Raw genomic sequence first — 16,406 nt, 5'->3', positions numbered from 1 at the left:
GTCTCTTACAAGTGTTGTTGAAAGGTTCTTCATGGTCTTGATAATCATGTGAAAGCCCTTTAAAAAGTACCATTCAACTTTTCAGGAGTGTTTCATACATATTTGAAAACTCCCTGAACAGGAATGAAGTTCTTGTAAAGCAATATAAAAAGTAAAAAAGAAGAAGAGATGCTTGGTAAGGTTCCTTCAAAAGTCCTGGAAGTGCTAAAGAAGTCCTTCAAAAGTCTTTGAAATGCATCACAAGTCTGATAAGTATTCAAGTTGCAGCGATTGTAAAATCACTGAAAGCCCCGTCAAAGAGATGAGCATTTCATCTGTGTGGTTTGTGTCCTCATTGTTAGCTTCTGATGGCCGTCTTCCTGTCTCTGTCTTTGTTCTGCAAGAGAGAGAAACGACATGTCACATCGCTGAGGATTCGACACTGAAGTCAATTCAAAGGAACAGCACTGTTTAGCTTAGCGTAAAGACTGGAGAGTATGGAAACAGCTAGCAGCACATAACCTCCAGTAAAACCGCAACGTAAAACATTTTGACACCCCATGGTTTTGACAGATGTAACGTTAGTGAGCTGCTGGACAGATTTTGTTACTTTTGGACAGAGCCAGGCTAGCTGTTTCCTGCTGCTTCCACTCTTTATGCTAAGCTAGGCTAACTCACCGCTGGCTGTAGTTTCATATTTACCATACATGCAGGAGACTGCTATTAATCTTCTCATCTAACTCCCTGCAAGAAAGCGGTTAAGAGCATATCTGCAGGGTTGCAGGTAGGGGACAGCTGCTCACCCTTCGCTCAAATATTTAAATATATTTTACAGGTGAGTCAGGCCGCTGTCTTTGATGTCAACCCTTTATTATAGTGTCATGAAATGGGACTCCAGGAAAATGTAGTGCATATTGTCAAAATGGATACCGTTTTACTGCAATCACTGGCACAATAAATTTGTGTGGCTTTGTGCTGTATTTACTTCAGAAAGGTTGAAAAAGTAAACGAACCTTGACTGCATGCAGTAAACACACTCTGCACGGTAGCACACATACTGTACATTAATTGCGGTAGTGGCAGTTAACTTTATTATAGTCTGAGGAGTGACATCATGAGCTGATGTATGACAGCCCGGCATGATGATATGCTTCTCATTTATCTGTGGTATCAGAACAGAGTAGCCTTGATTTCCTGGCTGGTGAGGAGACTTTCTCTATCTGGCCAGGAAAATAACATCACATTTTCCTTCCTCACCTAACCTCTGCTCTGCACACTTCTCAGGCCATCTACCACTCACTTTCCAAGACAAGGGATTTTAGCCCATTGAAAACGCCAGAGTGATACGCAGCATGCCATGCAGTCTTACTAATCCCTTTTCAGGGCTGATGTTTGATCAAGTGCTGGCAAACCTAATTTGTGGTCACCGTTCATGGACAAAAAGCAAGTGAAAACAGGCAAACTTCATTCATGTGGTAGTAAAAGCACAGAGAGGTGCTGGGTGAAACTTCTCACTTGAGTCTGGGTCAACTTCTCTGCACTCCTGTCCTCTCCTGACTTTTCTTTCCCTTCTCCTATCGTCTCCACGAACCCTCTCGCCCTCCCCCCCATTCCTCTCATCAGCTGAACACCTGTTACACATTTCCTCCCAGACCGAGCACCAAGTGTAGGTGTTTGGAAAAATCCGCTTGACTGACATCAACAAAGGTGGGTAGGTGTTTGGAAGGGTATCAGGCAGTAATGAGGGAGTGAGATCATAGGATTTGGACAGGAATCGGTCCTCCCACTGATTGAGGTGAGTGTGAGGAGACGTGAGTTATTATTGTCAATACGTCCTCCAGCTGGACTGAGAGCAGAGGATCATTGTTAGATTGCTATTATCGAGACATGAACCATTACCATTATGTTGCTGGCTATGTATGCAAGTAAACATCTCTTAGCTATGTCTGTAATCAGCTACTTGTTGGTGTGTTTTTCTGATTTCCACAAACATTTCCTGGGCACCAAAACTAAATGACATGGCCATCTGTTGAGAAATGTCTAGCTAAGGTCAGGGTTGGGGTCTAGTTAAGGTAGCAGAAATATTTCTGGAACAAAAACATTAAGATTAAGATTTGAATGTTTGATCTTGATAGTGCCTCAGAATCATGGAGTCATCAGAGGCTTTTGTTTAGAAGTCAGCATGTTTGTAGTGCTGCTGTGCCACGAACATTGTGAACATTGTGTACAGAGTTTGACCATTTTCAATCTTTGAGTTATTGTAACTTAACTTACTCTTAACTGAGTCCTAGAGATTCTATCGTGTAACAGCAGATACAATGTAGAAGAACTGTCATGATTCCCGCTTCATCTTAACGGCAATTACTCTACATTTGTTTTTAATTATTGATGAGGCAAACAAGTATTATTAGATTATTAGATGTCATTTCTAGGGGGTGGGACTGCATGTAACAAATGATCCCATAATGCACTATAAGAAGATGTGAACAATCGATGGTCACCAACCAAGAGCTTTAAACCATCGTTCGTAGTGTCTAGAAGCCTAAATGACCCGAGAAGTGTCTGTGTTTTAACTGTACGATCACATGGAATAGTCTTCATGAATTGTGACTGCTGTTCACAGAGAACCTGGAAAACTTTTCGCCTTAATGACATTGCTGTTATTGTGCTTTCTCCTCACACAAACTATAAAACAGAGACAAGTGCAGCCATGCTCTCTGGCGTTTGCTGGAAGGCAGCGTGGAAAATTACGTATTTATCAATGGAAATAAAAAAGCTTGAAGCAGGTTCGAGAGAGTGGGTACATGACAACTGGATGATTTACCAAATTACATCAAATTACTATGAAATCACCAGTAATTAGCCAGCGTCTCGCTGTGAGTTTGGGAAGCACAGCTGTAGCTGGTTCAGCTGGAGTGTAACTGGTTCAGTCAAAACAGGAGGAGGGGGGCTTAAAGGCCGGCCTGGTAGTCAAAACAATCTCCTGAAGACTAATAGGGCATGGTCGGATGACATCTCTGCTCTCTCTCTTTCTTTCTCGAAACACCCACCCACACACACACACACACACACACATACCATGACCTCCCAGGGGGGTGATTTGTCCAACACTAATATGATTACCCGATGATGTTTACTTTAGATACTATATGATGATATTACCACGCTGGAACAATATTATTGTTTTACCAAGGTGAAAGGAGCCTGTTTAACCTCAGTGAGAAGAGAGTAAACAGTCTCTTCACGGCATCTTATGCAAATTCAAACTTTAATATTGTTTTTCCGAAACTCAATCCGGGCTTTTCCTTTACCTATAAATGTGGATTTTCCATGCTCTCTCTTTCTCTCTCTCTTTTTTCCTGCGTTAAGCTGTTCTGTCAAATATGAACATCTAATTTAGTTTCTGGCTGCATGAAGAGAGGAATGACTGGTTGGAAAAAATAATTCCACTTGGGTACTGGCCCAACAATCGTATAAGGAGATTGGTATTCAACCATGAAATGAAAACTGGTAATGTCCCTTTAGTTTATCCAGTGAAAATATGTGAATATGCGTCAGTTCCCTCAAGTGTCTAATAGAAGCTGTAATTACCCTCATAAATGATCATCGATTAGAGGATTACAGGCATACATTAAAATAGTGCAATAAATAACACATCAGACTTTTGAATTAAGCTAACGAATGCACCAAATAAGCCACAGTCTGCCACCATGTGGCTTGGAAACATCAGACATGTACTTCATGTTCACTGTGGTTTGCTAATAAGCATCCTGATGGCTTCTGAAAAACACGATTTATCTTAGATCAGCCTAATCAGATGTAATTCGCACCAGCCGGCCACACATGCGTTTAATTATTCCCACATTTTAATAATTGGTTATAATGACTCCAGAACAAGCCTAACTCAGTTTTGATGACTTCATTCTGCTGCACTACACACCAACCAGCACTTGATCATCAGTGCTGCAATGTGCACCCTGCAAAGCCAATATGTCATTAGTTTAAGTAGATATTGTTTTAAGAAGCTGGACAATTTAAACTGGCAATTTCTGCTTTTCTCTATGTTATAGATTTCTTTTAGATTTGCTCTTTGCCTGGTTCGGTTTCCTGTAGTTTTGTTTTAATTTGCTTCATGAGCAACCCTTCCCCTGAAGACCAAATGACAACAGAATGATAGTTTTGCTAATAGATTTTGTTAGTTATCTGACCCGACTTCTTCTGTTGCCGTTAAATTAGGGTTTAACTGCTTCCATCTGTGCTGAAAATATACAGACAGGTTCATGCATGAAGGCACACGTCATACACAGAGCCAGGCCCGCACACACACACACACACAGACGCACACAGACGCATATTGAACGTGGGCAAGAATATATTTAAAAACTGCCTGCAGTGTATTCGCTACCTTCGATGCACCTCATCAGCATAGCTTGAACTGAGAAGCAAACAGGCTTATGAGGCACAAAACATTAACTCCAAGTCAACACCGGCATTATCTGCAAATGAGAGTAATTTAGTTTTCATCTATGACCTTGAAAAGTCTACTTCATGCAAGTGACGTAATGCTTTTTTCCAGCGAAAACAGACTAATAACCAAATGACTGTAAAAACCGCAGTCATTAGAGTGCTCCTGCACATGTCCCATCCATGCATTTAAGCCCTCTTAAGGTGCATGCTTCATTTGATCTCCATAAAGAAGCAAAGTGTAGTTTCGGCACAGTCAAAAACCAACTGTCCAAGCTGGAGGATAAATAGCTAAGTTGATTATCCTGCTGAGTCGCTGGCTATTTCTCTGCCTCTCTTTCTCTCCTTCTCCATCTCTGTTTCCACAACTTCCTGCAAACCATTAGTTTAGAAGGTGTTGAAAGCACAGTCGTGATCCAGGGCTCCTTAAGTGAGTAATCATATATGAGGTTTTTTTTGGGTGTCTAGAAAGACGCAATGAACTGCCGTCTGGCTGAAAAGACTAGAAAAAATATGAGAGAGGAAGAAATGCTTTTGATAAAAGTCTCTGAGTGTGGTGCGCTGTGCGTGTGTCAGTGTTTCTACGGTCGTGTCTGCATGTGTGTGTCTATGTGTCATATGTGTGGGTGTGAGTGAGTGTGTGTGTGTGTAAGGAGCGAGGGCGTTTCACAGAGCGTGGTTTCCAGGCTTCTTTAACATCACCATCAAAGCTCAACGTCAATGTGTTTCTAATAGTAGCAGCTGAATTAAACACTGGCTGTACAGGCCTCAGCAGAGGATAAATCATTTACAGAACAATTAGCTCATTTGTTGCTCTGCTCTGCACTGCCAATGACTTCCAGACATGGAGAGCAGGCCAGTGCGTGTGTGTGTGCATGTGTGTGGGAGTGTGTGAGTGCATACTGTATATCTACATGGACGTAATGTCACTCTTTGCCACTCACATCCATCTCAGAGCAACAAACACACACAGACATATACAGACTCACTCTTTCTCTGTCTCATCCACTCTCTCTCGCACACACACGTTCACATTACCCCCCCCCCCCCACACACACACACGTGTAAACACACAAGTACAGATAAGTCCGTTTCCAGTTGCACGGTGCAGTTTTGGTGCCACTGTCTTTCCATACGCCCTGCTTTCCAGCCACCCACAAAAATCATCACACATAAAAGTTTTACTGCAGCCCAGATGTAAATTAGAGCAGTTCGTGATATTAGGAGCTGTATACATCATTTGTTAGGTTTGCTGTTTCGCTAAGTTCACACATTTTAATTTTGAGAAATTCCAAATAAATAAGATTCCTTGGAGTTGGAATTAAATCAGGGTTGTGCCTTAAAATGCTTGTAAACTCAACTAAATCTAACCATCTCAAAGGAGCAGCAGTCTATTTACAGCAACCGCACTATAAGTATCATAGTAGTTATATTTTTGCCAGATTTTTATTTTGTCTCTAAACATATAAATTCTCGTTTAATTCACCAAATGGCTGTCTTTAAATTTTAAATGATGGAAAATGTTTGGACATGTCATCTCCAGCTTGAAAGGAAAAAGTTCAGCACGATTGCTCTTACTGGCAGATGAATCGCCATTTCTGTTTACGTTCGCTATTGAATTGAATTGACCCTCTCCCGTTTTTGGGCCAAAAGAAATAAGCCACAGTTGAGGAGGAAGCTGTAAAAATGCTTCAAGCGCCATAGCCTAAAAACAACAAAGTAGACAGATTAGCACGTTTAGAAAAGCTTTGTGTTTTTTGCTTTGTACTGCTTAATAAACATAATCTTATTGTCATTCAGTTGATTACACTGATACTGATGTCCTGCCTTCACCTACAACACAAATAAATATTTATTTAAGTGTCACTGCAGATGCTCTGCAGGTACAACACATTTCAACGCCACAAAGGGGGACTTCTAGCAGAGGTGCACAGGAGATAATAATGCCACAATGATTTAAAAAAGCTGTAATTGTGCAGGTTTCCTGCTGCAGGTTGAGTCCAGGCACCTGACAGTTGTGCTGATCAGCAGAAGCAGAGAGGCCTAAAACAGGATATCTGCATCAATCAACCAGACAGCGCAGGGATTTGAGCAGCCCTTTGCTCACCTCAATCCTCTATCCACAGCCCAGTACATCTCATTTACAGATGTAGCCATCAGGAGCATCCCGTTTTCTTACTGCATGTATCAAAGGCATCAGTAGGGCTCCAGCTTGTCCATGCCAAACTGCTGCTGCTGCACCCCAGAACTGTTTCTTGAAAAGTCAAAATTTGTCAAAATAATTGTGGATGCTTGGCTTCTGACTAGAAGAAACTGACTAGAAATGCCCCACAGCATGTGGACCTGCAGCTGACAACTTAATGGAGAAAAGAATATCTAACGGTAGAGCAGGGGGAGTAGATTTACACTCTGATCACCACACTGAGTCTGAGCAACAACACGAGTCAGCAAATCTCACCAGAAAAGAAAAACAACAACTTCTCGTGCTTTAAGCTCACGCTGAGGAGAGTTTCACTGTTCTTCTATTGCCTCTAAACACTTTTTCCGATAAACTGAAGGATGAAGAGTTCATTCATGGGTAGAAAAAGATCTTCTTCTTGAACCAAATAAACCATTAAAAAGCCTTTGGAGCTGTCAGCAGATACATGTTTTCCACAGGAAGCTTTTGATAATTTTCAATCTCACTCTTACTTCCTGGAAAAACCACCCTACCATGACGAGAAGATGCACAGAAAAAATCATACGTCCTTCTCCTGTATAAAATCCATTTGAAATCTTTCTGTGTCATGTGCATTAAGTCACACACATAATGAGATCACAGTCATATTGCACTGAATGTGTAATATGCAATGGATTAGCCCTCTCTGTGCAGTAGTCATTATGACCAAGACTGTTTGTTTTGAAACAGTTTTACTGTATACACACATAATAAGAGGAAATGAATGTGTACTTTTCTCACTTTCAACCTCCCCCACATTGGAAATAAGTGCAAGTGAAGCAGCTGGTCTAAGCAGAGCTGACAGCTGCGATGAACCTCAATGACCATAAAAACATACAAAGAGAGCAGTCAGGACACAAAGTCTCATTTTACCTTCACAATCGTTTCCTCTCTGTAATCACCAGCACTGCCTCTGCCCTTTAGCCCACTTAAACGCACCGTATAGCCACTTTTCCAGGGAAAATGAAATTCTCTCAGGTTCTGCCAATCAGAGTTAACCGTTCATCTTCCAGGTGAGCCTGGGATCCCTTCTGCTTCTCCTCAAAGAGTCTGCTGTCAGCAGATCCCATGGAAAGACCAAAGCCACATACATGTAAACGCACCAAATGTGTATTAATCCACTGCTGATAACCCCAACCACCCAGCTATTTTAGGAATTTACTGAGACATTTTCTAAAACTAAACTGTATATTTGTAAGCGGTTTTTAAAGATTTGTGTCTTTTTGTGGAATCTGTTGATGATAAGAAAAAAATGTGAAAATAATCTTGTTAGAGGATCATTTTCAGGGAAAACTTAGTTCACTTTAACTGGACTGAAGAGGGGAGGATTATTTTATGTGATGGATTAAAGTTACACTAAAAGTACATGTGGAATGACTTATTTCTAATGACTTTTCGGTCATTTTGCACAAACCACATCTAAGATAAAACTGCTAAATGCGTTCTGAATGCAGCATACACAGCAGAGAATAGTGTGAACTGTTACTGAGCTAATGGGAAACAGCATAACGTGACTGACGTCAAGTAAGAAAGACTGAAACTGTCTACATTTGAAGGCTTTGACATGAGAAAGTTTCTAAATTGTTTTCTACCCAGCATGCATTTACAGGTCAGTCATGCGTCTGCAGCGGTGAGCTGACAGCAGCAGATAGTATTACACAGCTCCTACTGACAGCTCTGACCTCCACCAGGCTGATCGATACGCAGGCAGCTGAGGGAGAGGTGGGGGAACGAGAGACGCTCGGGGAAAGCGTTGAGACGGAAAAAGTGAAATGGAATGTGGAGAGTGTGAGGGCAAAGGAGGAAGAGAATAGAGGTGAAGAGCTCATGGAGGGCAGACTGAAGCTGAAAGAAAAGGAGTCAGAGGAGAGAGACAACTTTCAGGCTAGCTATCTCCCAGCCGAGGGTGTCTGGGTTTCAGGCGCTGAGCACGTCTAGGCTTTCACTCACAACGGTTCAGAGGCGAGGCAGGAGGGAGGGGGAGACACACACTGCTGAGACTTAGGTTATCCCCCAGCTAAAGGGTCTCTGGGTTTAGACACTGAGGAGGGTATTAGCTTTCACACACTGCTGGGGCAACGGGGGAGTCTGCCAGATGTCAGCTCCTTACCCATAAATCCTGCTAAATGGGCAGCAGCTAGGTTAGAGGGGGAAAGTTGAGTGGACGTCACCTCTCTATCATCTCCTGTACAGGCCGGTGGTGTTTGCTGAAGTCGGAGCGGGAGTCACATAAATTTGATTTCAGCCAGCTGATAGGAATTCTTCACTGCCTGCTATTTCTCATCAGACTGACAACTTTCTCATGGCGGGAGTGTTCTTGATTATGTCTACTTCCTGTGTTGAATCAATCAAATGCGAGTTGAACTTCGCACTGGATGCAGTTCTCCTTTTCTGCATCTCTGTGAAGGTGTAAGCACAGCGAGGAGTGTGGGAAAAGTGCCAGAATGGCTACACAACTCTAATCTGAAATGCTGTCGCTGACACTGAACGTTGGGAAAATCATTGTTGATGTTTTGTTAGCTTTGTTTTGCGGGACAATAACATCCTGGAAGTGCTTTTGGAAAATGTTCTTAACACACAGCATGTGAGTTGAATATATAAAAAGTACATATGACAGTTTGGTGTCTTGAAACATCCAGTTTCAGTGGAACAAAGTTATTGCCATTTGCCAATCTTTGTATCTCAGGTTAGCTCTTCAGCACTTATGATTAAAACCTTCTCTTATTCAGGCTGACGTCAATACATTCTTCAAATTATACACATGGTTTTGGATGGATTTCATGGGTTCCCGGTCATAAATCTCACTCGCTGCATAAATACCCTTGTAAACTTCAAATTCATATTTTTGAAAACAGAAAGGAAAAAACACCACAGTCGGGGTTAGACTTTTTTTTTTTTTTTTTTACATAATGTAATGCATATCTTGTTGGTGAAAAAGGCTGTGTGTTGTTCGATCCGCTCTGCTCAGCCCTCTCTTAGCTCCTCTGACATAAAGACACTTACACCCATTCACGGTACTGTCCGGTGAGCTTCAGCAAGCACCTTGAACTTTTGAGCCACCTGCTCGAGTAAAACGAAGCCCCAGTGGAACAATAATACACAGTCCTTCACCCCAGAAGAGGACTTTAAAGAGGTTCTGCTTTTAATGTCCCTCAGGGCCAATCAGGTTTATAGGCACAGTCACTGATCTCAGGTCAGCTTTAAACACCAAATTGACCTTAAAGAACTGCAGTTTCCCCAAAAGAAGCTTCACTCTGCATGATCAACTTTCCCTTCGGCTAAATCTGGGCTTTTGTCTATTTCTTTTAATTATGCATGAAGAACTTCAAGTGCTCTGTTTATAGTATTTGAAAAGTAACTAAAGACATTTATTATAGTTATTTTTAAGTTTTTATTATAGTTTTTTAGGTCACAGACACATTCGAAAGCTGTATTTAGTACCATTTTAAAGTTGATTACACTGCTTTGCTGGAGATCTTACTATATACAGCATTTTTTTTTTTTTTCTGTTGTTTTGGCCTTTATTTTACTTGCTTGTTGATTTATAATTGTCGTCTGCTCACCATTTTCCTCTGGTTGCTGAGGCAGAAAGTACAGATGTGCTTTGGCTGGGCTGATTGGTCAGATCCTCGGGTGGGGGAGGAGTTAACGTGGAAGAACGGCGGTGAGGGAGCGTGGCACGGCTGCCCGTCATGAAGGCCCTCGCCCAGGAGCAAGACATTCCCCAGATGACTGATGTAGCTGCTGGCCAAGCGTAACGTCTCGATCTTCGACAGCTTCCTGGTCATCAAATCAGAAGAACATTCATCGTTATGGATTAAAACACAAAATTAAAATGTACAACAATTTGAAAAAATGTATTGTGCATTGTCACAACATTGGAGTACTATATAGGATATACACTGTAAATAGTGATGCTTGATGTTGAACATCTCATGCCACTTCCTGATAAGAACTATCCATTCATGGTTAAATGCAGTGTTGGCTCATTAGATCATAGCCCTGTCTCAAAAATCATTTAATTGTGATGAAAGGTGCCAGAGCTACATCAAGGTTGACTTATTTTTGTTCCCAGATGGAAAAACTGTATTTTCAGAACATATTTTTGCATCAGACAAAATGCCATGAGCCCTTTTGACTCATTGCTCTGTACCTGTCTGCAGGCTCGGTGGGGATGAGAGTGCGCAGCGCTGTGAATGCTGTGTTGACAGAATTGGTGCGATCCCTCTCCCGCGCGTTGGCGGCGGTCCTCTGACGAACCTCTCCAGTGACAGAAGGAACCTGGGGGACAAGCCTCCCCATCATGGCCCCTGAATCTACCCCTCCGCCCCCTACTCCCCCGCACAGCTTCCTCTTCCTGTTCACCTTGATGTGAAAGGCAGATGGCGATGAGGAGGACAGGCGGAAGGCAGCAGAGTTGGAGGAGTTGGTGTTACGCTCCTCGGAGCCTGACCCCTCGCTCCCGTTCTCATCGTCGTCTTCAGAGAGGAGGGCGATGTCGCCATATAGGAAGCGACCTGCAGGAGGCGCTGTCCGCAGCATGGCAAATGTCATCTTCACTGCAACAAGGTTCTGACAGCTCCTGGTCAATCTGTGTGACGCTTCCACTTGCTGAGGTTCAACTCGTTTGGAAGTTTCTTACCAGAAGTGATTTAGCAAATGTTGACCGTTGATGTTGCTGACGAAAGGCGTCCACTTCTTATACTGTCACTTCTCCTCTAGCCTCTCTTCTCTGTAAAATCTGTTAGGCCAGGTGAGTCAGATGTAGCCCCTCTGATGCTGTTAGGCTTGATTTAAAAGATCAGCAAGTTGATCGTCAGTGGTCAAGAGCAACTTGACCTCAGAGCTGCTGTGTCACATGTGGCCGCAGGTTCCAGGTCCCTCTGGCTTTTCTCTCTTGGCCCGTACAAAAACACTTCACATCCCAAAGGTCAGCTCTGCTTTCAGTTAATCCTTTGGACGACCGCCAAATTCAAAATGGCATGTTGATGTCAGATGTTGCTGTTGATTTGTCCTCTTTTTCTTCTCCACCTCTGCCTTTGTCCTTTGTTTCTATATTTGTCTGTTTCAGTCCCAATAGAACAAACTACTCCCAGTCTGTGGCAGCAGATTGACTCTTTCTTGCTCTCTGTTGGTCTCTCTCTCTCTCAGCCTCTCTTGATGTCCTCTCTCTCTCTCTCTCTCTCTCCCTCTCTGACTCTTTGCTCCACGTGTGCCTGCTGTCTGAGTGTTTCCGTCTGCCTCTGGTCTTATAGCCGGTGGGAGGGCCGGAGGACTACTCCGCTCCTCCCTCTGAGCGTTGAGGGTCCCTCGACTGCAGTCTAGAAGCAGGCCAGAGAGACCGGAGGCAGGAGGCAAACCATCAGCGGGAGTTTGTTTTGGCTGCACGTTGGTGTGTTTCAAGGGAAATCCACCCTAAAACAGAACCTGCATCTCCCTCATTTGCTTGGTGAGTTTGGTGACCTTGGTGACCACAGAGGCCTCTGAAACACACATTCCTGTCAATATGAATACTGCATAGATGCTGAGTTTCTTGGATGGGTGGCTTAAAATGGAAATGAAGCAGAGATAAAAGTGTTGTTATCTGACAAGAGTAATAAAGCCATGATTTTAGACAGTGCCATGAAATATCAAATGTCAAGTGTTGTTTTTTTAATATATACCATCGCTTCAAAGACAAACTGTGAACTCAAAGTTATTAACTTTGTTGGAGGCAAAATGTCCACATGACAAAGAACTTGATCAAATTATTTCAGAATTTTATAATCCAGTGACTTCTACTTTTTCCAGGCTTATCTGACAGAGTATGGAAGTTCTGCATGATTTGAACGTGCAGTCCTGATCATATGGGCACTCTGGTCCGAGTCTGCTCGCTCAATTTTCTCCAGCTGTTTAGTCTTCAGAGAACTTGAGAACACAAAAGGTTGCTTGCCAGCCATTTTTGACCAGCAATCTGCAGCAGGACATGCCCCCATCTGGATGTCAGAGTCATGTTATCCTCCTAAATTATTCACAAAACCTGGAAAAGAGCAAATAAGAAAACCATGCAAGAAATAGCAGTTAAGACCACATTAACACAGCCACAATGATAGATAGCTCATAATTACTTTTAATTAATTTCACGCTCACAATGACTCTGTCTTAATGACTTAAAAACGAGACAATTTGCCAACAAACTGAAAGGGATTTTAGTCATTTAGTGTAAATGCATTTACATTTTTTAGATAATAAGCAAATACTGCTCTATGTCTCCATCTGGTGGTTAACCATCCCATCTTTTGTCTTTAATGTAGAAGGAAGGGAGTAACAGGATGATCCTTCACTTCCCAGTCAAATTGAACAAGTGATGCTCTGCTCTGAGTTTGAGCTCGCGCTTAGACCGCCAAAAGTGAGTGCGAGCAGCTTTGATCATTACGAGTGTGAGAATCCCATTTGACACAATTCCTCTTGCATGCTCAGATCATGTTATGCTCTCTGTCCCCCTGCCCACAAATTTAATTTTGCTCTCACATATCTGTGACTTGCAGACTGAGTAACTCTCCAATTTGCTTTGTGCTCTCTCAAATCTTTTGTCGTCAATATACGTTAATAACAGAGCAGGCTTTCAGAAGAGGTAAGTCTGAGACTTACTGCAACTGGAACTTAATGGATGTTTTGTTCAAACACACTCTTGACAGCAAGAAGCTGAGATGCTTGAGTGGTGAAGTAAGAGTTTGCCTTTCTCCCCGTGTCTTCTTTTCTTCCTTCGGCCTCCCCATCTGTGCCATGTTCGTCCCTGGACAGCAGGCTGGCAGGCTGGTAGCTGCAGTGCCGGAGAGCTCAGCCTGGGCTCGTGGGTGAAGCCGGGAACTGGGTTTATTCAGCCATGGCCGAAGCCTTTTATCTGCACAAGCTGTGACGCTGAGGGACCTGCAAGCAGTTTGCTCTCAAGGGATTCAGATTTTTGGGTGGAGTGTTTTGGTGATGAGTTGGAGGCTCAGGGGTGTGTAGTAGGGGAACTGCTGCTTTACGCACTTACACTCCCTTTAATAATCTGTCTTCCTCTGAAAGTGAAGTAAAAATGAGAGGAGACAGCATAGGGAGCAAATACATGGGAGGGAATAAAGACAAGAGTGGGAGAAAACTAATGAAAGACAGAATGAAATCTATCAAACCACGCGTGTTAAGGCGTAGAGGTGTTCGAGCAGGTCTCCCTCTGAATTCACTAAAACTTTTATACAGCCTTCACCAAATTCTAATCTGTTTATCCTACTTAAAGTCTTGGGGATTTTATTAGCCGTGATTGTGCAACTTAACTTTCTCAACTTTCCAAGGAACCGACTGAACTTTAAATTTAGTTTCCTGCTTCAACTGTGCAGTGGTTAAAGGTTGACAACCTATGTAAAACTCAACTATGAAGTCTACAATCCTCAGTAGTACATTACTGAAAACTCTAAACCCAACCGCCATTACTGGTATGCCTCCTTTGTGTAGATTGGCAACCGTAAGCTGCTGCTGAAAACTAATAGCACAATGAATAATCTGTCAGAGTTACACAATGTTACAGACAGCATTCATCACTCTCTCTTCTCCGTTGTTTCTCCTCTTCTGTCCATGTTTCTCTCTCTCTCTGCGTATCCACCTCTACCCTTCGATCACAGCCGTAATGTTTATGCTACGGTATTGACTACATGAACTGAAGCCAGTGCTGGTTGCAGCAGTGGATTACAATACATAAAGGAAGTGCTTGGAGCATTCAGGGTGGAGGAAGCAGACAGAGGGGTTGGCTATAGGTGGGGATAAAACCACTGGAAAAAAAAAACAGCTCAGCAAAATTAGAATTTCTTTCATAAAGTAACAAATACCTGGACTCCCCTAAAGGTGCAATCAAACTGGGCAACATTAGCTGATGCTGCACCGCTGCTTGCACATTAAAAGTCTGTGTGGGTTAAGGCCCTGCAGTCGCTCATGCTGGACATGAAATTCACAATAAATTTCCTTAAAGTTCCGTCACTGGCAACAAATCTTGTATCGGCCAAGAACGCAATGGGATGGAAACAAAGAAAAAAAAAGTCCGGTTTAATAGTTTGTGCTTTTTCCACTCTCCTCCAGTTCTCCTTGGACACATCCGGTCATTGGATATCAAATGTGTTTGAAAACACTTTCCTGGCTGTCAGCTCTGAACATCTGAGACTCAGACTGGATCAACATTACATCAAGTCACTCATGAAAGCACCCTGCCTTCATGCAACCAGTGCCCCAGGTCCTCTGAAGTGATCTTTACTGTGGATCAGATTCCCACATCTGGGATTCACCTGAGTTGATGCCCCACGTTCATCAGCTGATATTGCAGCAGTTATAGTTGTGTTAGTTTTGGAAATAACAAAAGTCTTAATGAAACTGGACTGAAAAAAAAGAGCAAAATCACCCAACAAAAGCAAACTTTTTCTTGGAGGAGCCAACACTGAAATCTAATCTGACATCTTATTGCTCTTTCAAGAGAGAAAATCATGACAACATGTGGTAAACAATGGGGGTTGGATCTGATTCCCTTTTGGGTCTGCTTCTAAGCATAATAGTCAGAATACTTGAAAGTCATGAGAATGCCATTAATGTGTTATTTAGAAAATCAGAGCAGTTCTTGAAATTATTCAGACTAAAGTAAGTAAAAATCCACTGATGATGTTCAGCTTTGAAGTGAAGTTAAAACATCAAATCATGGCTAAACAGATTGGTGGTTTTTTTTTTTTTTTTTTTTTTTTTTTGCTTTTCAGATCTAAGAAAGGCAAAAGATAATAAAACATACAATGTTCAGTATCTTATCATATATATTTAGATATACTTTGTTTTGTATACTTTGTCAGACTGTGGCTGCATGTATTTTTGTGTCTACACTCCACTATATTTCCAAACATGCTACACTCACTGTGGCCCGTCATTACATGCATTAGCATGATCTTCCTCTGATTTGCATCTCCCCGGAGTGTGTGGCTGGTCTAACACAGTATCCATTTCTCTCAGAATTGTTGCCCGCAGGCCAGAAAACATTTCACTGGGTATAACATAGACTTAAAGTCTTTTCATAATCACACGTGGCTGCATTTACCAGAGGAATGTTATATGAAAAGGAAATAGCTATATTACAGCGCAGTAATGGTGACATTTACATAAAACTGCATACAGTATTGACCTAAGTCCACAACACAGACTCTGGATTTTACATAATCATTTTGAATGTGTGTCAAATAGAGAGCACTGGCTGTCAGCTGCAGGTGAGAAACAGCATTTGAAGCTTAAAATTACATTTGATATAGACTTGTTCTACAACGTGAAATTCAGAAAGTACACAGACACAGGCTCTAATTATTCTTGCAATGGGAGAGAATATGTATGTGTTGGTGATGAGGATACTGTTGAATTTTCAGTCAGCCCTGGTTGAACTCAATGTCTGCTCCAGCTGTGAATTTTATTCAGAGGTTAGAAAACAGATTTTCCATTACACATGAGTTTACAATTCCCTGCTGAATTGTCCCTACCAATATTCCTATTGATCTCAGACAGTCTTATCACTGCAGACAGCGTTGTTGGTATGAAGTGGGCTATTTTGATGTACAGCATTTATCATTTTGACATTAGTAAAAATGAAGGATTAACATTTATGGAACTGAGGTCATCCCCAATCCTCCCTTTTTCTCAAGTGCCCCCGAGTTATTATTGTGTATACTGCTGTTTTATGGACATATATGAGGTACACCTGCCACAGCTT

General features: G+C 42.2%; 1 protein-coding gene across 1 annotated transcript; it reads right to left on the bottom strand.

The window, feature by feature from the left end:
• Positions 1 to 289: 289 nt before the first annotated feature.
• On the bottom strand, positions 290 to 11,215 carry LOC139334276 (basic helix-loop-helix transcription factor scleraxis-like). Its single transcript, XM_070967071.1, has 3 exons — positions 10,815 to 11,215; positions 10,225 to 10,441; positions 290 to 376 (listed from the first exon to the last, which is right to left on the bottom strand). Exons 1-3 carry the CDS (start codon positions 11,213 to 11,215, stop codon positions 338 to 340), a joined length of 657 nt encoding a protein of 218 aa, XP_070823172.1. The 3' UTR covers positions 290 to 337.
• Positions 11,216 to 16,406: the final 5,191 nt, after the last annotated feature.

Source organism: Chaetodon trifascialis, chromosome 7 (genome assembly GCF_039877785.1).
Source record: "Chaetodon trifascialis isolate fChaTrf1 chromosome 7, fChaTrf1.hap1, whole genome shotgun sequence".
In the NCBI taxonomy this organism is placed as follows: Eukaryota; Metazoa; Chordata; class Actinopteri; order Chaetodontiformes; family Chaetodontidae; genus Chaetodon; species Chaetodon trifascialis.
This window is presented reverse-complemented; position numbering and strand designations above follow the sequence as displayed.

Bases quoted from the DNA above. Each gene is read 5' to 3' on its own strand.
- LOC139334276 (XM_070967071.1), bottom strand. From the start codon at position 11,215: ATGACATTTGCCATGCTGCGGACAGCGCCTCCTGCAGGTCGCTTCCTA. The intron at 10,442-10,814 runs GTACAGAGCAAT...TTTGATGACCAG, and splicing joins CCCACCGAGCCTGCAGACAG to GAAGCTGTCGAAGATCGAGA. The intron at 377-10,224 runs GTGAGCAGACGA...TCTCTCTTGCAG, and splicing joins TCAGCAACCAGAGGAAAATG to AACAAAGACAGAGACAGGAA.